The sequence below is a fragment of the Ranitomeya variabilis genome, chromosome 2, assembly GCF_051348905.1.
Source record: "Ranitomeya variabilis isolate aRanVar5 chromosome 2, aRanVar5.hap1, whole genome shotgun sequence".
In the NCBI taxonomy this organism is placed as follows: domain Eukaryota; kingdom Metazoa; phylum Chordata; class Amphibia; order Anura; family Dendrobatidae; genus Ranitomeya; species Ranitomeya variabilis.
The window spans coordinates 274677521-274703474 of NC_135233.1; the positions used below are offsets into that span (position 1 = coordinate 274677521).

At 45.0% G+C, this 25954-nt stretch overlaps 1 protein-coding gene across 1 annotated transcript; it reads left to right on the forward strand.

The window, feature by feature from the left end:
• The first annotated feature begins 1122 nt into the window (after positions 1-1122).
• On the forward strand, positions 1123-20804 carry LOC143809340 (transforming growth factor beta activator LRRC32-like). The gene is made up of 2 exons (XM_077292426.1): positions 1123-1254; positions 17820-20804. The coding sequence occupies exons 1-2, from the start codon at positions 1135-1137 to the stop codon at positions 19800-19802; spliced, it is 2103 nt and encodes a 700-aa protein (XP_077148541.1). The 5' UTR covers positions 1123-1134; the 3' UTR covers positions 19803-20804.
• The last annotated feature ends 5150 nt before the right edge of the window (positions 20805-25954 follow it).

The window sequence follows — 25954 nt, forward strand, 5'->3', positions numbered from 1 at the left end:
TATCAGTATATGCACATACAGGGTGCAATCATATAAATAACTGGGACATTACAGCAAGAATTGTACAGAGTGTATTACACAGTAATTCTAACAGCACTGCCCTATTCTATACAAAGATGCATCTGTCTACATGCAGAGTAAACATACATTAACCTAACTGCAAGCTGCAGAGCACAATCTGCCTAACTATATCAGACTATAGGAGCTGCATAAGGCTCAGATACTAACACAAACATAAGATGCATTTAACCCTTTATAAACGTACCGAGATCCGTTAGGACAGGGGTAGGAAAGTAAGTGAGACAGGAGCACGTGTGTCTCTCATCAGACCTGAGGAGAAATGGCTACTGAAGCTCGTCTTCCACAAGAAGAATGAGGGCAGAACTTACCCAGAAGACATTGCTCTTCTGGGGAAAGAGTTGGTAAACAACATGAAAAGTAGGCAACTGATGACCTCCAGTGGCCACAACTTGAATAACATGACAATTAACTTATTGCACATTAAGATGGGCAGAACACAAATATTAAGATGAGGGTGCCAACAATTTTGTCAGGTTCAATTTTAGGGTTTTGTGTGAAATTATCTCCAATTTTCCTTTTTTTCCATGTTTTTTTGTGTGGTTCCAAGACACAGAAAGGAAATAAACCTGTGTAAAACAAAACGTGTGATTACAATAATTTTATATATATATATATATATATATACACTGTATATATATATACACACATATACATATATATATGTATATATATATATATATATATATATATATATATATATACACACACATACACAGTATACATATATATGTATATATTTGTTATATACACATACATACACCCTCCCATCATGTGATATGTTGTAATTAATTTTCACATAGTAAAATATAATATTCTATCTTGAGCGTTGTACATTATTTGCAGGATCTATAGTTTATTTGTATACACCTACAGTACTTGTATTGTGAATTGGCTTTCAATTGTGTAAAAGCTTCAGATTGAAAGAAAAATAATAATTTCCTTGACAAAAGCAAATAGTGACTATCTTCTCTCTCCTGATGCATCCACACGTTTCCTTCCCCCTAGCAAATAGTCATAAATAGAAGAGAAGAGAGTCCGACATGCAGAAGGAAAATGATCTTCTCTCATGCTGCAGCAGAGCCGCTGAGATGTCGCTTATGGATTATCCACATTTCCCTGACAGTCCTATGTTGGGAAACGGCTTCCACTGATGCTGCTGAAACATGTTTCCAGGTAAGTATTCTTAAGAAGTCTTATAAAGATAATATTGGCATTAGATGGAGCACTGCCTATTTGACAACCAGTGCTGAACCAAAACATTGAAGAAAAAAGTTAGGGAAAAGGGAAGTCATGCCACTGACATATTTAATTTGCAAACACCTTGCCTAGATATTAAAGATGATTACGATTTGTTTCAAGCCAATGAGAGCAGGTAGGATCGCAGGTTTGGCACTGAGGTGTGACACATGGAGGAGTCTTGTCGACTATATACAGGTGCATCTCACAAAATTAGACTATCATCAAAAAGTTAATTTATTTCAGTTCTTCAATACAAAAAGTGAAACTCATATTAGATAGCGTCATTACAAATAGAGTGATGTATTTTAAGTGTTTATTTCTGTTAATGTTGATGATTGTGGCTTACAGCCAATGAAAATCCAAACGTCGTTATCTCAGTAAATTAGAATACTTTATAACACCATCTTGAAAAAATGATTTTAACATCCGAAAGGTTGGCCTACTGAAATATATGTTCAGTAGATCCACTCAATACTTGGTCGGGGCTCCTTTTGCATCAATTACTACATCAATGTGGCGTGGCATGGAGGCGATCAGCCTGTGGTACTGCTGAGGTGTTATGGAAGCCCAGGTTGCTTTTATAGCAGCCTTCAGCTCATCTACATTGTTGGGACTGGTGTCTCGTCTTCCTCTTGACAATACCCCATAGATTGACTATGTTTTAAGGTCAGACAAGTTTGCTGGCAATCAAGCACAGTGATACTGTTGTTTTTAACCCCTTCACTACCTTGCCTTTTTCTGTTTTTGCGTTCTCGTTTTTCGCTCCCCTCCTTCCCAGAGCCATAACTTTTTTATTTTTCCATCAATATAGCCATGTGAGGGCTTGTTTTTTTCAGGACAAGTTGTACTTTTCAACGACATCATTGGTTTTAGCATGTCATGTACTAGAAAACGGGAAAAAAATTCCAAGTGCGGTGAAATTGCAAAAAAAGTGCAATCCCACACTTGTTTTTTGTTTGGCTTTTTTGCTAGGTTCAATGCTAAAACTGACCTGCCATTTTGATTCTCCAGGTCATTATGAGTTCACAGACACCAAAAATGTCTAGGTTACGTTTTATCTAAGTGGTAAAAAAAAAAATCCAAACTTTGCTAAAAAAAAAAAAAATATGCGTAGATTTGATTTTTTTTATTGTTTTATTTTGAATAGGGTGATTTAAACTTTTATATTTTTTTTTATTTTTTTTAAACTTTTTTTTTTACTTTTGCCATGCTTCAATAGCCTCCATGGGAGGTTCTAATAGGGGTTATGTGGGATGATGGTCCACTCTAATTGCTTTGATCAGGATTCTCCACCAACCTTAATTTGGTCCTTTTGAAAGGTATGTATATTGAAGGGTAAAACATACTGTAAACTCCCCTGCATTGTTTATGGCCACCCAACCTAGCCATAGTAACATGATTGGACGTGCTAAACAGAATACATGAAATTCTGAAAATCACAGTATCTATAGACATGTTAATAATATGCAAAATATGAGTGCTAGAGGAGAAACATCCATACCAGCCTCCACTGCCATCTTGCCCTGCACCGGGATATTCTTTGACGTAAGTTCTTTCTCCAGTCCAGCATTGAGACCTTATCACCCAAGCATATGTATAGCAATTTGAGGAAAATAATGATGTAATTATAGATTGTGCTTTGACCTCCTATCCTAGAATTTTTTTCTAATTTGAAAGAAAAGTTGTACATGGTTATATTTTTTTAGCTTACAATTTTTTTTATGTTACAATTTTATCTAATCACTAAGCATAAGCCTAACTCTCAACATAGTGTTATGCCTAACCCTAGCCCTAAGTCTAACCTTAAGCTTAAACCAATTCATTATGCAGAGTTTTTTAAGTTAGTTGCTGAAAGCTGCATAAGCTGGCTGCAAAAAGGATGATAGTGATAGACCAATACTGCAAGCAGTAAACGAGTAATAATGATATCCTTTATAACATACCAGAACACATGGAAGCAGATCCACATTTCTATACTAAAACCGGAACAGGTTTCCATAGTACGGGTCCACACACAGCTGTAATGCAGATCAATGTGTAAGCCATATATATTTAGTACCTAGAATGGGACCCGAACTCACCATATGTAATCACATCAGGCTTTACGAACACTTTTTTTTTGGTACAGCTTACCAGAAGGGGGGCTGTAATGGGCGCAGCTGGATGAAAGCCCCCACATGACTGCGTTGCCAAGAAGGGAGTTTTGGAGTTTGAATATAAACAGGGATCATAAGGGGATTGGTGGAAATTTTTGAATAGGGGGTGTACCTAGTGGAGAAAGGAGGCGGGGGCTGGGAAAGTGCGTGAAGGATCACTTGTGAGGTGAATCACCAGGAGAGAAGAAGTGTGCAGCTACTCACTATGGCCTCCGTAGACAGCCTCGTGGAGCAGCTGCGCAGGGAGTCCAGGTCCAGGAGCGATGGATGGCTGGAGGAGCAGCTCACCAGGCTGCTGGGCGACTGCGGGAGCCGGGGCAGCAGGACCAGGAGGACCCGGCCCCCAGAAAGATTGTCCCCTGACTTGTTGCCGCGCGGCAGGCGCAGGCCGCGGAGCCCCTCCGGGGACCCTGCGGGGGCTGCGGGACGTGGCGCGACCATCCTGCCCGTTCCCCCCTCCGGCAGGAATCCACCCGGCGGCCCTGCCGGCGCGAGTCGGCGACGTGGAGCGGGGACCAGCCAGGCACGGCCCGATGCCAGGGCCGCAACGGAAGTGCGGCCTAGTCCGGGAGCGAGCGGCGGTGCGGCGCCCTCTAGCGGTGCCAGAAGCAGCCGGAGCACAGCGCGGACAGCGGCGGCAGCGTCAGGAGGAGAAGGGAGCACAGCGACGTCAGCGGTGAGGGCCGCACAGGAAGTGCGGCCTAGTCCGGGATCGAGGGGAAGTGCGGCGCCCCCCAGCGGCGCCAGGAACAGCAGAGTTACAGCGCGGTCAGCGGCGGCAACAACAGGAGGAGCCGGGAGTCCAGCGACGGCAGCAGTGAGGGGGAGCTATGGAGCAGCGGTGGCAGCGGCGGGCTCACCTCCCCCAGGTGGGCCTGGCAGCGGCACGGGACGACAGAGCAGGGCGACGGGCAGGCTGGCATCGGTGGTTCAGCTAGGCCCCGGACGCGTTGGTCGTGGGGCAGGTGCCGGTCGGGCAAGTAGGCCAGGAGGCCGAGGTGGATTACAAACAGCCGTCAGGTCAAGATCCGCCAGGAGGTCCAGCGACAGGAGTGTATCGCCAGTCTCGGTCCCCCCTGGTGACGTGGAGGCCAGGGGCGCGGGCCTGAGGCAATTCAGCGGCTGCGACGACCCCGGATCTGAGAGCGAGCATCCGGAAGATGGCGAACAGCGGGATTCCGGAGACACGGCTGGTGGGGACACAGCACCTGCGCAGCCTCGTGAGTACATGTCTATTCCTATTTCGGTGCCGGGTACGGTGGGGTTAGTGGAGGGGGTAGGGGACGCTGGGCTTCCTGGCGTTAGAGAGCTTTTGGCAGGTATGTCGCATATTTTGAGGCGATTGGACGCGGGGCCAGCAAGTAATATGGGAGGGTCACCCGCTGGGGCTTGGTTGGTGGATCCTTGTAGCGCAGATGGGAGGGGGGGCCCCGGGGACTCAGCGAGGTCTGGGGCAGCCGTGTTGGCACAGGCAGCTGGGGTGTCAGTGTCGGTTCAAACGGAGACGGGTAAGAAGGATGAGATAAAGTTGGATGATCGGGCAAAAGGGGAGGTCTTTGTGTGCTTTGAGGGTCCCCTCGGTGCCCATTTAAAGAAGGAGGTGAAGGAGAAGATCTGGAAGGATGAATTTGTTGAGATTTTCTCCCTCCTCCCTTTGGAAAAATTTAATTTGGACAAAGGGAAAAAAGATGATAGCAAAAAGGAAGAGGAGGAAAAAAGGCGTTGGCGCCTGATTCCGCAAACGTTTGTTAATTGGCAACAGGCTTTTGCTATCTTGGCCAGTGTGATAGGAGAAAAATTCCCGGAAAATTGCTCGGGTCTTTTTTGTTACTTTGATTCTATTGGTGAGGCACATCGTACGTATGGGGGCCAGGCTTGGCTGCGTTACGATGAACAATTCAGGCAGCGGAAGGCGGTTAGGCCTGAGATAAAATGGGAGCATAAGGATATTGGATTGTGGCTGAAGGTGATGGCCCCTGTGAGGTACGGGCAGTCCTTTCAGGGGGGCGCGGGGAGTAGTGGTCAGCAATCGGGACAAGGGGGAGGAGGAGGACAGGGGTACCAAGGGGCGAAAGAAAAAACGGGCACGTGCTGGCAGTTCAATGACGGCCAGTGCAAGTATGGCAATAACTGCAGGTTTAAGCACGTGTGTTCCCATTGTAGCGGAACTTCACACGGGGCTTCAAAATGTTTCAGAAAAGCAAGGGGCAAGCCAACAGGGGGTAGCGGTCATGGGGGTGACGCCGGTGAGGCTTCAAAAGATGGCCCCTTATCTAAGTAGATATCCGGACCGGTTGAAGGCGGTGGTGATTAGGGACGGTTTTGCTGAAGGTTTTAGGATTCCTCGCCCGAATCATACGGTCCCCTTTTCTACAAAAAATCTGAGGTCAGCGAGTTTGCATGCGGAGGTTGTTTCGTGTAAGTTAGCAAAAGAGGTGGAGTTAGGAAGAATGGCGGGCCCGTTTAGTTCTCTGCCTATGGAAGGGGTGATCGTTTCTCCATTGGGGGTGGTGCCCAAGAAGGAGCCAAATAAGTTTCGTTTAATCCAGCACCTATCGTATCCAAAAGGTTGTTCTGTTAACGATGGCATTGCGGAGGAATTATGCTCGGTTGTATACACGTCGTTCGATGCGGCAGTGCAGTGGGTTCGTATGTACGGAGCGGGGGCCTTGATGGCAAAGACAGACATCGAGTCTGCCTTTCGGCTTCTGCCGGTGCATCCGGAGAGCATTCCGTTACTAGGTTGTTTTTGGAATGGAGATTTTTATTTAGACAGGTGTTTGCCGATGGGCTGTTCAATTTCTTGCTCGTTGTTTGAAACTTTCAGTACTTTTTTGGAATGGGTTGTTAGAGACGTTTCTGATGTTCCTTCGGTCATTCATTATTTGGATGACTTCATGTTTGTGGGCCCCCCGGACTCTGCGGTGTGCGGTAATTTATTGGCCACCATGGAATGGGTGTCCGGGCATTTCGGGGTCCCTGTGGCGCAGGAGAAAACAGAGGGTCCCTGTACGGTATTAAATTTTCTCGGGATTCTTATCGATTCTAGAAAGATGGAATGCAGGTTACCCGACGACAAATTGTTGTTGCTGAAACAGGAGGTGTCCAGAATCGGAAAATTGAGGAAAGTGACGTTGAAGGAGTTACAGTCGTTGCTAGGGCGCTTGAATTTTGCGTGCCGGATCATGCCTATGGGCCGGATTTTTTGCAGAAGGTTGTCCAGAGCTACGGCGGGAGTCCGTGCAGCTCATCATTTCATACGTTTGAACCGGGAGCACAGGGACGATCTGTTGGTTTGGCAACGTTTCCTGGAAAATTATAATGGCAGAACATTGATTCAGCAGGAGGATTTGAACGCCTTTGATTGTGAAATTTATACGGACGCAGCAGGGGGAGCCGGTTATGGCGCCTACTGTGCAGGCAAATGGAGTGTCGGAGTGTGGCCGGAAGAATGGCGACAAAACGGGCTAACCAAAAATTTGGCATTGTTGGAGTTGTTCCCAATTGTAGTGGCAGCGTTTATTTGGGGCGAGAATTTTAAGGATCGTCGGGTACGATTCCATTGTGATAACTTGAGTGTCGTGTCAGTTATTAACAGTTTATCTTCTTCTTCTCCCCCCGTGATTAGGTTGGTTAGGGAATTGGTGTTGAGGTGTTTGGAATTGAATTCGTGGATTTCGGCGGTGCACGTGCCAGGTGTCCAAAACACTATAGCTGATGCTTTATCTCGTTTTCAGTGGGACCGATTCCGGGAACTGGCGCCAGATTCAGAACCTACAGGAGCAGGATGTCCTTCGCATCTGTGGCAGATTGTTGCGGAAGGGGAGGTCGCTTAATACAGGCCTCACTGTCAAGCCGGACATGGTCGGATTATGAAGCGGCTTGGGAGATGTGGGAAGGTTGGTTGGTCCAATGCGGCCCAGTGGAATCTGAAGGCGATAAGACTATGGCTCTGCTGGCTTTGATGGGTAAGGCGGCCGAATGGGGATGGTCCGTTTCGAGGTTAAACAAAGTTGTTGCGGGCCTGGCCTTTGGTTTTCGGTTGCAAGGTTCAGCTGATGTGACAAAAGATTTTTTGATAAGGCAGGCTTTGAAGGGTTTTCGGAAGGGCAATGTGTCTTTTGATAAGCGTAGGCCGATTTCTTTTGGTATGCTGGAACGGCTTGGGGAGGCTTTGGGCGGTATTTGTAGTTCGCAGTTTGAGGTTGTATTGTTTAGATTAGCCTTCTCTTTAGCGTTCTTTGGCGCTTTGCGCCTGGGGGAGCTGGTGTCCCCAAATAAAACTAAGGTGGGTGGTCTGTTAGCGGAAGATGTTGATTTTTGGGCAGGAGGTATTGTATTTTGGATCAGGCGTTCTAAGACTGATCAGCTTGGTAGGGGTAGGCGAGTGGTGCTGGGGAGAGTTGACGGTAGCGGGATGTGCCCGCAGCACTGTTTGGAATCTTATTGGCGTCTGTCGCCGCTGAGGGCAGGCCCTTTGTTACGACACCAGAACGGGGAATTTTTGTCGCGCTACCAATTTACGGCGCTGTTGAAGGGGGGTTTGGGATCGTTGGGTGTGGACCCGAAGAACTTCGGGTCGCATTCGTTTCGAATTGGGGCTGCGTCCGAGGCGGATGGTCTGGGCCTAGGCGCTGATGTGATCAAAAGAATAGGCAGATGGAGTTCGGATCGATATCTGTCTTATATTAGGAATTAAGTCTGTGGGGGAGAGAGCCTTGTTATGGTGTTAATCATTGTTGTGTTTTTTCAGGTCGAACCTCCCTCTTGGCATGGATTATCGGACATTCATTTGTTCATTGGGGTGCGCTTCGTGCGGATGTCAGGCAAAATGGTAGGCAATTAGGCTTTGGAAGGGATGCGGTGGTTATTAGATGGTTGGGATCTCGGGGTATGTTATGGCGGAGTTTGTTGCCGGCAGTTGCCAACGCCGCTAGACTGGATCGACCCCCGGACATTTTGCCTCCAGCAACGACCCTGGGACCCTGATCCACTGCAGCCACAACCCCTGGTAAGCAATAAGACGCATGGATTATAAGAAGCCCCACCAATTTATTAAAAAAAGTTTTTTCCTATTTTTCTCCTCAAATTTTGGGGTGCGTCTTATAATCCGGAGCGTCTTACAAAGCGAGAAATACGGTATATATATATATATATATATATATATATATATATATATATATAGCTGAGAATAACACTGTAAAATTTCTCTTTATTTTTTATTTATATTAAAAATATAGAACACACAAATTAAAAAGAAAATAAAACTGGTAAAAAAGGGAAAGAGGTGTGGGAAAAGACAAAATGAGAATGGGATGGATGTGCACTGGGTACATAAATGTACATAGTTACATAGTTACATAGTTATTAAGGTTGAAAGAAGACTGTAAGTCCATCTAGTTCAACCCATAGCCTAACCTAACATGCCCTAACATGTTGATCCAGGGGAAGGCAAAAAAAACCCATGTGGCAAAGAGTAAGCTCCACCATGGGGAAAAAAATTCCTTCCCGACTCCACATACGGCAATCAGACTAGTTCCCTGGATCAACGCCTTATCAAGGAATCTAGTGTATATACCCTGTAACATTATACTTTTCCAGGGACTCCCTGACTTGGCAGCAGCAAAACATGCGTTTCAGTAGGTGGAGGGGGTGGCGGTGTGCTCCTGGTTAGGATATGGTACATTTTCCATATTCCCCATGGCCTTCATAATTTCATCATTGGATAGCCACACTTGTGCTAACCATACTCAGCACTGTACAATGGTCATTTATTTATTGCAATTCATATACCGGTACATTTATGCATATTCATTATTTTTACAGCTGTTTTCTGCATTCCTGCATGGTTTTTTTTCATTGGGGTGCGCTTCGTGCGGATGTCAGGCAAAATGGTAGGCAATTAGGCTTTGGAAGGGATGCGGTGGTTATTAGATGGTTGGGATCTCGGGGTATGTTATGGCGGAGTTTGTTGCCGGCAGTTGCCAACGCCGCTAGACTGGATCGACCCCCGGACATTTTGGTGGTTCACCTTGGAGGAAATGATTTGGGAGTTAGGCCAGTGAGGGAGTTAATTAGAGACATTCGTTTTGATTTTTTACGGTTGTGGGTATCTTTCCCGGGTGTTGTGACGGTGTGGTCGGACATTGTACCACGGCGGAAGTGGCGTGATGTACGGTCCCATAAAGGGATTAATAGAGCCCGGGTGAAGCTGAATAGGGCGGTGGCGGGATTTGTGCCTCGGAACGGGGGTATTGCCGTCAGACATTTGGAGCTGGAGGATGGGATTGGCAATTATTGGAGGGATGATGGAGTGCATCTTAATGATGTTGGTATGGATTTATGGGCACTCGGGCTACAGGAAGGAGTCGAGAGAGCTTTGGTGGCGGTGGGGCACTCACGAGCCTGAGGTGGTCAGGGCTGTTCGTGTGTGGCGGGGGGTGGGGTTCTTGGAGGTGGTGATGACGTTTTTACGGGGTTGATCTGGCTTTTGTTTACGGGCTCTGGACGGGGAATTTACCTCGGGAGCTTTGGGGTTTTGGTTTGCCCGAAATGGGTTACATGGTGCCCTTGAGCTGGTGGTCACGGCTGAGGGTAAAGAAGTGTTTTGGTTTTAAAGTTGGTGGTGGCTTTATGCCTATTTTTGAGCCAGATTTCTTACCCCCAAGAACCCTCCCCTCAAGGTTTTTACATATGGTATATATGTTGTTATTTATGTTATTGTTTGTTTTAATAAAATGGCCGCTGTGGCCAAAATTATCCAAAGAAATTTACGTGTTGTGTTTAATTTTATTTACAGGGGAAGGGGAGAATGGCGCCCTGGGGATGGGGTGGGGGGTCAGGAAGATTGGGTACGGGAAAGACCCAGTTTTGGCGATACGCGGTCAAGAAGGGGGGCTGTAATGGGCGCAGCTGGATGAAAGCCCCCACATGACTGCGTTGCCAAGAAGGGAGTTTTGGAGTTTGAATATAAACAGGGATCATAAGGGGATTGGTGGAAATTTTTGAATAGGGGGTGTACCTAGTGGAGAAAGGAGGCGGGGGCTGGGAAAGTGCGGGAAGGATCACTTGTGAGGTGAATCACCAGGAGAGAAGCCCACCCTCCCTCCCTTTGTTGAGGATTAGTTTAAGTGAACAGTTTTGCTGGGGGGGTAGCCGGGGAGTTGGGTTTTTTCTCATTTCGGTGTTTTAATCAGTTATTGCCAGAGGGGATTTTTCGTTATCATTGTCACAGTGGCAGTTTGGCGGGGGGTGGGGTTCTTGGAGGTGGTGATGACGTTTTTACGGGGTTGATCTGGCTTTTGTTTACGGGCTCTGGACGGGGAATTTACCTCGGGAGCTTTGGGGTTTTGGTTTGCCCGAAATGGGTTACATGGTGCCCTTGAGCTGGTGGTCACGGCTGAGGGTAAAGAAGTGTTTTGGTTTTAAAGTTGGTGGTGGCTTTATGCCTATTTTTGAGCCAGATTTCTTACCCCCAAGAACCCTCCCCTCAAGGTTTTTACATATGGTATATATGTTGTTATTTATGTTATTGTTTGTTTTAATAAAATGGCCGCTGTGGCCAAAATTATCCAAAGAAATTTACGTGTTGTGTTTAATTTTATTTACAGGGGAAGGGGAGAATGGCGCCCTGGGGATGGGGTGGGGGGTCAGGAAGATTGGGTACGGGAAAGACCCAGTTTTGGCGATACGCGGTCATGATTGATCCTTAGGATATCTGTACAGGCACTATGTATACAGCTCACACATTGACCCGCATTATGGCTGTGTGCAGAAACTCAGACTTTCTTGTGATGATTAAACTTTGGAAAAGTTTAAATTTTATAAAAATGAGAACATATCAAGGAAAATACCACTGTGGTACAGACTATATATAATGTTACTTTCAGTCAGCACTGTATGACTATTTACAGATATGGGTATCTTCTTGCTTTTCAAAAAGGAAATGTGTACGGATGTGATACTTCTCAGGAATGACAATGCAACTTTATCTCCAATGAAAAGGGAAGGTTGCTGTATAGTTGCTTCAGGCTGTAATCAATAAAATCTAAAATATATTGTATATAATTTCTACAACACACACAGGCATGGAAGAGATTAAAGGACCACTAGAGCAATTTCTTATTTCAGTACTGCAGTGGTGTCACTAATCTAAGTTCCCTGCCACTAGTATTATACCTACTAGCCACCTTCTTCATCTGTTCCTAGCGCTGCTCCGGTCCTGCATCGTTATCTTGTCACCACAGCTTCTAACTGACCGGAAGTCAGAGGTAACGACTACAAGCACTCAGTGTAATTCTATGAGAGCCCCATTCTGGCTCTCATAGACTTACAATGTGAAGTGACTTCCGGCTCACCCAGCAAACACTGGAGCGATCCAGCTGGTCACAAACTGCAGAATATGACTGGAGGGGCACTGATAACAGAAGAGGGAAAAAGGGAAAATGGGCCAAAGCAAACTTTTGGACATGGTTAGTACCTAGTAGTACCCCCTTTTGAAAGAATCACAGCTTGTAAACGCTTTTGTTGTCAGACAAGTGTCAGTTCTTGTTTGCAGTATCTTCATCAATTCTTCCTTAGAAAATTCTTCCATTTCTGTGATATCCCTGGGTTATCTTTTATGCAATGCTATTTGAGGTTTAGTGACAGATTTTCAATGATGTTCAGATCAGGGGACTGTGAGGGCCATTGTAAAACCTTCAGCTTCAGAGGCCCGGCGCCTGCGCACTGCAGTACTTTGCTCTGCCCTCAACAGGGCAGACAAAATACACCTGCACCGGAGCCGCAGCATGAAGACAAGAAGAGGACATCATTGTAAGAAGATGGGAGGCTCCGGACCGCCCGCCCAGGTGAGTAAAACCTAACCTCTTTTTCTCATCTTTCAGATTACATCGGGGGCTTATCTACAGCATTACAGAATGCTGTAGATAAGCCCCTGATGCCGGTGGGCTTAGCTCACCTTCGATTTTGGGGGTGACAGGTTCCCTTTAATGGTTGATGAGATGTTGTTTTCCTGAATTTCTGTGCCCTTTCTTCTCCACACATACCTTTGACCAATGTGGCCAAAGACTTCTATTTTAACCTCATCGGATCACAGGACTTTTTTCCAAAATGCATCAGGCTTATTTAGATGTTCTTTTGCATACTTAAGCTAAATTTTATGGCAAGGATGCAGGAGAGGTTTTCTTCGATTACTCTTTCATTAACCCCTTTCTGACCTCGGACGGGATAGCGCATCAAAGCCGGGACATGTCAGCTGTTTTGGTACAGCTGACAAGTGCCCGCAATAGTGGCAGGTGGAATTGCGATCCACCCGCCGCTATTAACTAGCTAAATGCTGCTGTCAAATGCTGACAGCGGCATTTCACTAGGCTTCCGGCCATCGGGTCGGACATGCACACATTTCTGACCCCCGTCACGTGATCGGGGGTCAGCAATGTGTCGGCATGACAACCAGAAGTCTATTGAAGACCTCTATGGTTGTTGATGCCGGATTGCTGTGAGCGCCACCCTGTGGTCGGCGCTCATGGCAATGCAGCAATTCTACTGCATAGGAGCAATCTGAGCATTGCTCCTATGTAGCAGAGCCGATCAGACTATGCCAGCTTCTAGTCTCCCATGGAGGCTATTGAAACATGGCATAAGTTAAAAAAAGTTTTACAAAATATGAAAAAAAAATAAAAGTTTAAATTACCCCCTTTTGGCCCCATTCAAAATAAAACAAAAAAAAATCAAATGTACACATATTTGGTATCGCCGAGTTCAGAATTGCCTGATCTATCAATGAAAAAAATGATTAACCTGATCGCTAAACGGCGTAGAGAGAAAAAAATTAAAAACGCCAGAATTACTTTTTTTGGTCTCTGCAACATTGCACTAAAATGCAATAACAGGCGATCAAAAGATCGTATCTGCACAAAAATTGTATCATTAAAACGTCAGCTCGGCATGCAAAAAATAAGCCCTCAACCAACCCCTGATCACGAAAAATGGAGATGCTACGGGTATTGGAAAATTGTGTAATTTTTTAAATTTTTTTAGCAAAGTTTGGAATTTGTTTTTTACCACTTAGATAAAAAATAACCTAGACATGTTTGGTGTCTATGAACTCGTAATGACCTGGAGAATCATAAAGGCAGGTCAGTTTTAGCATTCAGTGAACCTAGCAAAAAAAGCCAAACAAAAAACAAGTGTGGGATTTCACTTTTTCAACAATTTCACCGCACTTGGAATTTTTGTTCCTGATTTCTAGTACACGACATGCTAAAACCAATGATGTCGTTCAAAAGTACAACTTGTCCTGCAAAAAATAAGCCCTCATATTGCCATAGTGATGGAAAAATAAAAAAGTTTTGGCTCTGGGAAGGAGGGGAGTGAAAAACGAAAATGCAAAATTGAAAAAAGCTGGGGTCATGAAGGGGTTAAGTGGGAGTTCTGATTTGCCTTTCTAGCAATCCTATGAGCAGCTCTCACTGAAATGTTAAACCGCAAACCTACATTAGAAGGAAATACCAAAAATTTCAAAATATATGAAAGCCTATAGATATAACAGAATAGATATAACTGAATATAACCCTACAACACTATATATATATATATATATATATATATATATATATATATATATATATATATACCGTATTCTTCGCTTTGTAAGATGCACTTTATTTCGCCCAAATTTGGGGGGAAAATGGGGTTGCGTCTTACAAAGCGGATATACCGCTTACCGTTACAGGCTGGGATGAGGGGGTGTCCGCCGCCGCGGTTGTCCGCCACCGCTGCCGCCCGCCACCGCGGTTGTCCGCTGCTGCCCCAGGTGATGCTGGAGGCTCCGTTGCTGCGGGGGGCTCTGGCGACAATTTGTGAAAGACCAGAGCCCCCCGGCAGTTCGTCCATGCTTTCCTGTATGACTGACTCCGGGAAAATGGCTGCCGGAATCTCGGGAGATGAGATTTCAGTGCTAAGATCTCATCTCTCGAGATCTTGGTCCCAAGATCTCCATCTGCGCATGCGCCGCCTCCCGGCGGCCATTTTCCCGAAGTCCACCACACAGAAAAGCATGGACGAACTGCCGGGGGCTCTGGGCTTTCACAAAATGTCGGCAGAGCCCCCCCACAGCACCGGAGACACCCCTGCAGTACCGGAGCCCCCCTGCAGACCCCCTCATCTCAGCCTGCAGCACAGGAGCCCCCCTGCAGCACAGGAGCCCCCCTGCAGACCCCCTCATCCGAGCCTGCAGCACAGGAGCCCCCTTCAGCACAGGAGCCCCCCTGCAGCACAGGAGCCCCCTGCAGACCCCCTCAACCCAGCCTTCAGCACAGGAGCCTCCCTGCAGACCCCCTCATCCCAGCCTGCAGCAATGCTCCACTCCTGCCTCCAGCAACGACCCTGGGACCCTGATCCACTGCAGCCACAACCCCTGGTAAGCAATAAGACGCATGGATTATAAGAAGCCCCACCAATTTATTAAAAAAAGTTTTTTCCTATTTTTCTCCTCAAATTTTGGGGTGCGTCTTATAATCCGGAGCGTCTTACAAAGCGAGAAATACGGTATATATATATATATATATATATATATATATATATATATATATATATATAGCTGAGAATAACACTGTAAAATTTCTCTTTATTTTTTATTTATATTAAAAATATAGAACACACAAATTAAAAAGAAAATAAAACTGGTAAAAAAGGGAAAGAGGTGTGGGAAAAGACAAAATGAGAATGGGATGGATGTGCACTGGGTACATAAATGTACATAGTTACATAGTTACATAGTTATTAAGGTTGAAAGAAGACTGTAAGTCCATCTAGTTCAACCCATAGCCTAACCTAACATGCCCTAACATGTTGATCCAGGGGAAGGCAAAAAAAACCCATGTGGCAAAGAGTAAGCTCCACCATGGGGAAAAAAATTCCTTCCCGACTCCACATACGGCAATCAGACTAGTTCCCTGGATCAACGCCTTATCAAGGAATCTAGTGTATATACCCTGTAACATTATACTTTTCCAGGGACTCCCTGACTTGGCAGCAGCAAAACATGCGTTTCAGTAGGTGGAGGGGGTGGCGGTGTGCTCCTGGTTAGGATATGGTACATTTTCCATATTCCCCATGGCCTTCATAATTTCATCATTGGATAGCCACACTTGTGCTAACCATACTCAGCACTGTACAATGGTCATTTATTTATTGCAATTCATATACCGGTACATTTATGCATATTCATTATTTTTACAGCTGTTTTCTGCATTCCTGCATGGTTTTTTTTCTACTATGTCATCCTGGTTACCATAGTATTATTATATCTAATTATTTTTATAAAGTGCACTTTCATCCTTTGGATTGATATTAATATCGGTATGATTTTTGGTTTATGATGCTACATTATGCATTATTGGCCTTTGATTTGTTACATTGGAGATATATGTAGCCAGTGCACATTGATTCCCCTCTTCATTTTATCTTTTCCCACCCCTCTTTCCTGTTTCCCATTTTCACTTTCTAATTTGTGTTTTCTATGATTTAATATATTAATAATAAAGAAATATAAATTGTACAGTGTTATTATCTGCCTAATTTTTTGGATTTAGTTTTATAGGTTTTTACTCACTGAAATTTTGCTTGGTCTTCCAGATCTCATCTTGATCTCCGCAGTTCCTGTTAACTGCCATTTCTTAATTACATTTTGAACTGAAAAAAGGGCAACTTGAAAATGCTTTGCTATCTTCTTATAGCTTTCTCCTGCTTTGTGGGCCTCACACCATTTTCATTTTCAGAGTGCTAGGCAGCTGCTTAGAAGAACACATGGCTGCTGTTTTATGGCACAAGGTTAGAGGAGGCTGGGTTTTTAGAAAGCTGAGAAATTTGCATCACCTGGCCTTTCCTAAAGGCCCCGTCTCACATAGCGAGATCGCTAGCGAGATCGCTGCTGAGTCACAAGTTTTGTGACGCAACAGCGACCTCCATAGCGATCTCGCTATGTGTGACACGTACCAGCGATCAGGCCCCTGCTGCGAGATCGCTGGTCGTGTCGGAATGGCCTGGACCTTTTTTTGGTCGTTGAGGCCCCGCTGACATCGCTGAATCGGTGTGTGTGACACCGATCCAGCGATGTCTTCACTGGTAACCAGGGTAAACATCGGGTTACTAAGCGCAGGGCCGCGCTTAGTAACCCGATGTTTACCCTGGTTACCAGCGTAAATGTAAAAAAAAACAAACACTACATACTCGCCTTTCGGTGTCCGTCAGGTTCCTTGCCGTCCGCTTCCTGCTCTCACTGACTCCCGGCCGTACAGTGAGAAGTGAGAGCACAGCAGTGACGTCACCGCTGCGCTCTGCTCTCAGTGTACGGCGGCTCAGTCAGAGCAGGAAGCAGACGGCAAGGGACCTGGACACCGAAAGGCGAGTATGTACTGTTTGTTTTTTTTGGTAACCAGGGTAAACATCGGGTTACTAAGCGCGGCCCTGCGCTTAGTAACCCGATGTTTACCCTGGTTACCCGGGTGCTGCAGGGGGACTTCGGCATCGTTGAAGACAGTTTCAACGATGCCGAAGTCGTTCCCCTGATCGTTGGTCGCTGGGGAGAGCGGTCTGTGTGACAGCTCCCCAGCGACCACACAGCGACTTACCAACGATCACGGCCAGGTCATATCGCTGGTCGTGATCGTTGGTAAATCGCTTAGTGAGACGGGGCCTTAACAATGATAGTGAACAAGCTATAACCCTAACAGGCTAATTAAGGTCTGAAACCTTGGTCAAAGTTATCTGAGCACACAAATCTCCAAGTGTGCCCAAACACTTGCATCGGCTCACTTTCCTTTTAGTAATTTTTTAAATGTAAAAAACAATATATATATTTACCGAAAATACATAGGAAATATTGCCTTGCGCGGCGTGTACTCCGGAGGACAGAGAATGAACTTCAATCCAATATTGCGGCCAGCATGCAGCCAGCGGGTAAGGAAAGGGTGAATCAAACACCCGAAAACCCCGCCCATATGACCCAAAACTGGTCCCGCCAAATTCAGGTGACAGGTTCCCTTTAACTATAGCCCTTTTAGAGATAATTTAATCTTCAGCTTGCTTAAAAGTAATTTTGACCAGGGATGCCCAAACTTTCTCATGCCACTGTAATATAGTGTATATATCAGGAAACTTTGCAAAAAATAATTATTATTATAATGGATTAGCTAAAACAGCATATGATGAATGCAGCAACCTTCATTTGGAAATAGGTAGATTTGCTTTTTATGCATGGCCAATTAATAATACTCATGTCTATGATTGTCCTGAGTTTTCTCAAATATGGTTCTAATTCTAAGGTATTTTTTTCCCTAGAATATGTATGAAATGAAATGCCAACATAACGCCATGCAGTCTGTTCCGAAGAGACTGCCAGACAGTTTGAAGACACTAGATCTATCTCATAACCTCGTTCAAGAACTAACACATATATCTATATCAAATCTGCTTAATCTTGAGAATTTCAACATTGAACATAATCACCTGGAAACCATTGAAAATGGAGCAATGGATGCTTTATTACGACTTCAGTCTCTTAACCTTGCCTCTAACAGATTGCACAAACATTATTTATCTAACAAAGGCGCTTTTGGCAGTTTACAAAGTCTAAAAAGATTAAATCTTGCACATAATAACTTGGATAGTGATATGGTACACTGCTATCTGTCAAACATTACTTCATTAGTAAATCTGGATTTGCCATGGAACACAATTGCAATTTTGTTCTCCGGAATGTTTGATGGGGTTCCACGGCTGGTAGAGTTAAATCTTTCCAACAACTATATAGCAGAGATAGAGAGCGGCACATTTGACTCTCTGCTGCACCTAAGGGCTCTAAACCTTGCTAAGAATGCCATAACTTGCATTTCAAGCTTTGATCTCCCTCAGCTACATTTACTGAACCTGAGTTCAAATTCCATTAGGTTCTTTCTTAGTCAGAGTTCTCAAAAATTCTACCAATTACGAAATTTAGACCTAAGCCAAAACAAACTGGTGAGATTTCCAATTCTGCCCAAAATCAACATGGTGCAACATCTTAATCTCTCAAGGAATAATATCGCTGAGTTGTCCATTTTATCCAATGAAACTGAGGAAAACTTAGAATTGACCTCCTGGCATGACACCATCGCTTATCTGGATCTTCTCAGTACTGTGGAAAACATTCCACAAACCTCACATTTGACAAACATTATGGATTTGGATCTTAGTTACAACCATCTAACCTCAATTCCTTGGCAATTTCTATCCTACGTCAGCTCACTCCAACATGTTAACATGGCCGAAAACTGCCTACATGACATGACTGATGCCTTCTACTATGAGATGTCCCATGAAAACAGAACAAATAGTATTACAGCTCTCCGCACTTTGAGGACGCTACATATTCATGGAAATTTTATTACTTATATCCCACCATGGTTGTTTGATTTGCTACCTGAAATTGAGGAAATTAATCTTAAGAACAATAACATTAGGTTTTGCGTTCCTGAAGAAACAGACTATTCAACAGTAAATGTCTGCACCACGTTCTCTGGGGCTCATCATCTCCGGTATTTAAATCTGCAAAACAATAACATTACACGCCTTCCACCAAATGTATTTCTACACGTACCTTTATATTTTCTAGATCTGTCAGACAATGTAGGGTTAAACATACATGAAGGCGCTCTAACTGAGGTTCAGCAGACCCTCCAGATAATATCACTGAAAGGGAACTTGATGAATGACTCGCAGACAAACCTTCCCTGTATAAAATGGCTGAAAACTCTGGATTTGTCCAGTAATAGACTTACTGTGATTCCAGACCATCTACAGTGTTCTGTACTGGAGAGTCTAAACATCCAGAATAATGATATGCGTCTTCTGGAGGAAACAACAGTTCTTGATAGGATGAAAAGTCTGAGACGGCTGTTTGTCAGTGGTAACCCATTTGACTGCTGCTCCCTTACCTGGTTGGATCATTTACCGAATACTGGAATCAAAATTCTAGATCTTGAAAACACAAATTGCATTTATGCAGATACTAATATGAGTGTACCTGTCAATAACTCTTACATTCAGAGCCAATACTGCCCCCCGAAAACAATGCTAAGCCTCCTCACAATTCTCATCATCATTTTAATAATATTTCTCATTGTCTCCGTAGTTTGTATTCTTACAACTGGTAATCGAAAGGTTCGTCTTTCAAGGAAATTTAGGAGTAACAAAGTATCGTCTGAAATTCCAAGACAAATTCAGAAAAGGAAATCTGAGGCAAAGGAAGTGTGCTTCACCGTCACTAGTAAAGGAACATTTTGAAAGATTTTTGGTACAATGTGCTGCAATAAATGCCATACAATGATTACCTCTGGATGAAAAATTATGACGTCAATTGATTTATTATGGTAAAAACATTAAAGGCAATCTGTCAGCAGGTTTTTGCTATGTAATCTCAGTGCAGTATGAGGCAGGGGTTAAAACACTGAATTCAGCAATGTGTCACTTATCAGGCTGTGTGCTGTTTACTTACAATGAAGGCTTTAATCACCAGGAAATCATCACTGCCTGGACTACAGCTCACAAGAACCCTGGTCCGAACATGTCCCCTCCTCTGATAAGCAGCTCACTACCATTAGACAATGTATATAGAAAGATATGGTGTGGGTGAGGTTAGCGCAATGAGCTCTGCATTATGCTAGATCTAAAAACTCTGATTGTATCACAATAGCTGCACAAAGAAAACTAAGTGAAGCAAATTGCCTATTGAAAGGAAAATGTTCTAAAATAGAAAGATCCCAGAGTGAGTAAAAAGAAAACCACAAAATAAAGGATTAAGTATGTATTCTTAGATAATATGCCACCTGCTTCCTAGGTGCAGGGTAAAGGACATAAACAGAAGAGAGAGATAAACCCTGGCTGGTTTTTCACTGACTGGCTTGTACTACAGCAGAATAGCTAGACATCCAAATGAGACTATAACCAGAAAGAAATACCAGCAGAAGGAAAGTATATAAAGCTGCACCCGAAAGGTGATAAAGCAGACAAATGAGTAATTGAAAACACCTGTTACTTTAAAAATACTGATGCAAGGATAACAAAAACCAAACACCCAGGGAAAATGAGTATCTGCTCCCAATCCCAATCCAACAAGGAGGTGAGCCATTATCTAAATTTAGGCGCCAATTAATCAAGACTGGAGTTTTTACGCCAGTCTTGATGAATAAGTGTGCTGGAGTGAGATTGAAAATTCATTAAAAGTTAGTGGTATCCTAATGAATTTGGTGCCTCTTTCAGCTGCCAGGCACCACTGATTTACACCAGTCATTTTTATCTTAATTTACTTAACCCCTTCCCGACCCATGACGCCACGTAGGCGTCATGAAAACCCGTGCCAATCCGACCCATGACGCCTATGTGGCGTCATGGAATGATCGCGTCGCTGCAGAGCGGGTGAAAGGGTTAACTCCGATTTCACCCGCTCTGCAGGGACAGGGGGAGTGGTACTTCAGCCCAGGGGGGTGGCTTCACCCCCCCGTGGCTACGATCGCTCTGATTGGCTGTTGAAAGTGAAACTGCCAATCAGAGCGATTTGTAATATTTCACCTAAAAAACTGGTGAAATATTACAATCCAGCCATGGCCGATGCTGCAATATCATCGGCCATGGCTGGAAAAACTGAAGTGACCCCCCCACCCCACCGATCGCCCCCCTGATCGCCCCCCCAAGCCACCGATCTGTCCCGTAGTCCCCTCCGTCCTGTGCTCCGCTCCCCCGTCCTCCTGTCCGCTCCCCCCGTGCTCCTATGTCACCCCCCCGTGCTCCGACGCCCCCCCCGTGCCCCGATCTCCCCCCCTTATACTTACCGAGGCTCCCGGTGCATGTCCGCCTCCTCCATGGGCGCCGCCATCTTCCAAAATGGCGGGCGCATGCTCAGTGCGCCCGCCGAATCTGCCGGCCGGCAGATTCATTACAAAGTACATTTTGATCGCTGTGGTAGGTTCTATCACAGCGATCAAAATAAAAAAAATAATAAATAAACCCCCCCCTTTATCACCCCCATAGGTAGGGACAATAATAAAATAAAGAAAATATTTTTTTTTCTTTTTCCACTAGGGTTAGGGTTAGAACTAGGGGTAGGGTTAGGGTTAGGGGTAGGGTTAGGGTTACGGGTAGGGTTAGGGGTAGGGTTAGGGTTATGGCATGTGCACACAGTGCGGATTTGGCTGCGGATCCGCAGCGGATTGGCCGCGGATCCGCAGCGGATTGGCCGCGGATCTGCAGCGGATTGGCCGCGGATCCGCAGTGGATTGGCCGCGGATCCGCAGCGGATTGGCCGCTGCGAATTCGTAGCAGTTTTCCATCAGGTTTACAGTACCATGTACACCTATGGAAAACCAAATCCGCTGTGCCCATGGTGCGGAAAATTCCGTGCAGAAACGCTGCGTTGTATTTTCCGCAGCATGTCAATTCTTTGTGCGGATTCCGCAGCGTTTTACACCTGTTCCTCAATAGGAATCCGCAGGTGAAATCCGCACAAAAAAACACTGGAAATCTGCTGTAAATCCGCAGGTAAAACGCAGTGCCTTTTACCTGCAGATTTTTTAAAAATCGTGCGGAAAAATCTCACACGAATCCGCAACGTGGGCACATAGCCTTAGGGTTAGGGTTGGAATTAGGGCTAGGGTTGGAAATAGGGTTAAGATTAGGCTTGTGGTTAGGGTTACGGATAGGGTTAGGAGTGCGTTGGGGTTACAGTTGTGGTTAGGGTTGGGATTAGGGTTAGGGTTGGGATTAGGGTTAGGATTAGGGTTGGAATTAGGGTTACGGGTGTGTTGCGGTTAGGGTTGTGGTTAGGGGTGTGTTGGGGTTAGGTGTTGTGAATTTGGATTCTGGGCTCCCCCGGTGGCTACTGGTGGAATTGAACTTGTGACATCATCTTCCCTGTTCACCTGTTCTGATTAGATCTGGGTGTCGCTATATAACCTGGCTTCTCTGTTAGATGCTTGCCGGTCAACAATGTTATCAGAAGCCTCTCTGTGCTTGTTCCTGCTCCCAGACATCTACTAGATAAGTTGGACATTCGTCCATGTTTTGTTTTTGTATTTTGGTTCCAGTTCACAGCTGCAGTTTCGTTACTGTGTCTGGAAAGCTCTTGTTGATCAGGAATTGCCACTCTGGTATTATGAGTTAATGCCAGAGTCCTAAAGTAATTTCTGGATGTGTTTTGTTAGGGTTTTCTACTGACCATGAAAGTATGCTTTCTGTCTTCTGCTATCTAGAAAGCGGACCTCAAATTTGCTAAAACTATTTTCCTGCTGCGTTTGTTGTTTCATCTCATATCACCGCCAATATATGTGGGGGGCTTCTGTCTCCTTTTTGGGCATTTCTCTAGAGGTGAGTCAGGTCTTATATTTCCCTCTGCTAGCATTATTTAGTTCTCCGGCCGGCGCTGGGCATATAGGGATAAAAAGTAGGACATGCTACCTGGCTACTTCTAGATGATGCGGTAGGTTTAGTTCATGGTCAGTACAGTTACATCTTCCAAGAGCTTGTTCCTATTGAGGCTTATGCTAGTTCTCTGGCCATGGAGATCATGACAGTTTGACCGGCCACTAAAGGGTTAAAATCCTTGGCTGAGAAAGGAGAGAAATAAGAAGTCTGCTGAGAATTTTTTTTTTTTTTTTTTTTCTCTAGTTGTGAGTGTGCTCTTAATTGGATCACTTGCCAGTCTGTCTATGCTGCAGTCTTTCTTTTTTTTCTCTCTCCTTCTAATCTTTGAATGGCTCTATGTTCACCTGTCTATAATGGATCTACAGAGTGTAACTGCAGGTTTGAATAATCTCGCCACGAAAGTACAAAGTTTGCAAGATTTTGTTGTTCATGCTCCGGTATCAGAGCCGAGAATTCCTTTGCCGGAATTCTTCTCAGGGAATAGATCTAGCTTTCAGAATTTTAGAAATAATTGTAAGTTATTTTTGTCCCTGAAATCTCGTTCTGCTGGAGACCCTGCACAGCAGGTTGGGATTGTGATTTCCTTGCTCCGCGGCGACCCTCAAGATTGGGCTTTTGCATTGGCACCAGGGGATCCTGCGTTGCGCAATGTGGATGCGTTTTTTCTGGCCTTGGGCTTGCTTTATGAGGAACCTCATTTGGAACTTCAGGCAGAAAAAACTTTGATGTCCCTATCGCAGGGGCAAGATGAAGCTGAAATTTACTGCCAAAGATTCCGTAAATGGTCTGTGCTTACTCAGTGGAATGAGTGCGCCTTGGCGGCTACTTTCAGAGAGGGTCTTTCTGATGCCATTAAGGATGTTATGGTGGGGTTCCCTGTGCCTGCAAGTCTGAATGAGTCCATGACAATGGCCATTCAGATCGATAGGCGTCTGCGGGAGCGCAAACCAGTGCACCATCTGGCGGTGTCCACTGAGAAGACGCCAGAAAACATGCAGTGTGATAGAATTCTGTCCAGAAGCGAGCGGCAGAATTTTAGACGGAAAAATGGGTTGTGTTTCTATTGTGGGGATTCTACTCATGTTATATCAGCATGCTCTAAGCGTACTAAAAAGCTTGATAAATCCGTTCCCATTGGCACTTTACAGTCTAAATTTATTTTGTCTGTGACCCTGATTTGCTCTTTGTCATCTATTACTACGGACGCCTATATCGACTCTGGCGCCGCGTTGAGTCTTATGGATTGGTCCTTTGCCAATCGTTGTGGGTATGATTTAGAGCCTTTGGAGACTCTTATTCCTCTGAAGGGGATTGACTCCACCCCATTGGCTAATAATAAACCACAATACTGGACACAAGTGACTATGTGTATTAATCCGGATCACCAGGAGACTATTCGTTTTCTGGTGCTGTATAATCTACATGATGATTTGGTGCTGGGATTGCCATGGCTGCAGTCTCACAACCCAGTCCTTGACTGGAGAGCTATGTCTGTGTTGAGTTGGGGATGTAAGGGGACTCATGGGGACGTACCTTTGGTGTCCATTTCATCATCTATTCCCTCTGAAATCCCTGAGTTCCTGTCTGATTATCGTGACGTCTTTGAAGAACCCAAGCTGGGTTCATTACCTCCGCACCGGGAGTGCGATTGTGCTATAGATTTAATTCCGGGTAGTAAATACCCAAAGGGTCGTTTATTTAATCTGTCTGTGCCTGAACATACTGCTATGCGAGAATATATAAAGGAGTCCTTGGAAAAGGGACATATTCGTCCATCGTCATCTCCCTTAGGAGCCGGTTTTTTCTTTGTGTCAAAAAAAGACGGCTCTTTGAGACCATGTATTGATTATCGGCTTTTGAATAAAATCACGGTTAAATATCAATACCCATTGCCGTTGCTGACTGATTTGTTTGCTCGCATAAAGGGGGCCAAGTGGTTCTCTAAGATTGATCTCCGTGGGGCGTATAATTTGGTGCGGATCAGGCAGGGGGATGAGTGGAAAACCGCATTTAATACGCCCGAGGGCCATTTTGAGTATTTAGTGATGCCTTTTGGTCTTTCTAATGCCCCTTCAGTCTTCCAGTCCTTTATGCATGATATTTTCCGCGATTTTTTGGATAAATTTATGATAGTGTATCTGGATGATATTCTGATTTTTTCGGATGACTGGGACTCTCATGTCCGGCAAGTTAAGAGGGTTTTTCAGGTTTTGCGGTCTAATTCTCTGTGTGTCAAGGGTTCTAAGTGCGTTTTTGGGGTTCAGAGAATTTCCTTTTTGGGATATATTTTTTCTCCCTCTTCCATTGAGATGGATCCTGTCAAGGTTCAAGCTATTTGTGATTGGACGCAGCCCTCTTCTCTTAAAAGTCTTCAGAAATTTTTGGGCTTTGCCAACTTTTATCGTCGATTTATTTCTGGTTTTTCGGATGTCGTTAAGCCATTGACCGATTTGACTAGACAGGGTGCTGATGTTGCTAATTGGTCCCCTGATGCTGTGGAGGCCTTTCAGGAGCTTAAGCGCCGTTTTTCTTCTGCCCCTGTGTTGCGTCAGCCTGATGTGACTCTTCCTTTTCAGGTTGAGGTCGACGCTTCTGAGATCGGGGCTGGGGCAGTGTTGTCGCAGAAAAGTTCTGACTGCGCCGTGATGAGGCCTTGTGCCTTCTTTTCCCGTAAATTTTCGCCCGCTGAGCGGAATTATGATGTTGGGAATCGGGAGCTTTTGGCCATGAAGTGGGCGTTTGAGGAGTGGCGCCATTGGCTCGAGGGGGCCAGACATCAGGTGGTGGTATTGACTGACCACAAAAATTTGATCTATCTTGAGACCGCCAGGCGCCTGAATCCTAGACAGGCGCGCTGGTCATTATTTTTCTCTCGGTTTAATTTTGTGGTATCGTACCTACCGGGTTCTAAGAATGTTAAGGCGGATGCCCTTTCTAGGAGTTTTGAGCCTGATTCACCCGGCAACTCTGACCCCACAGGTATTCTTAAGGAGGGAGTTATCTTGTCAGCCGTTTCTCCA

Excerpts from the sequence above, each read along its gene's own strand:
- LOC143809340 (XM_077292426.1), top strand. The coding sequence starts at position 1,135 with ATGATCTTCTCTCATGCTGCAGCAGAGCCGCTGAGATGTCGCTTATGG. Across the intron at positions 1,255-17,819 it reads CTGCTGAAACATGTTTCCAG|AATATGTATGAAATGAAATG; the intron begins GTAAGTATTCTT and ends TTTTTTCCCTAG.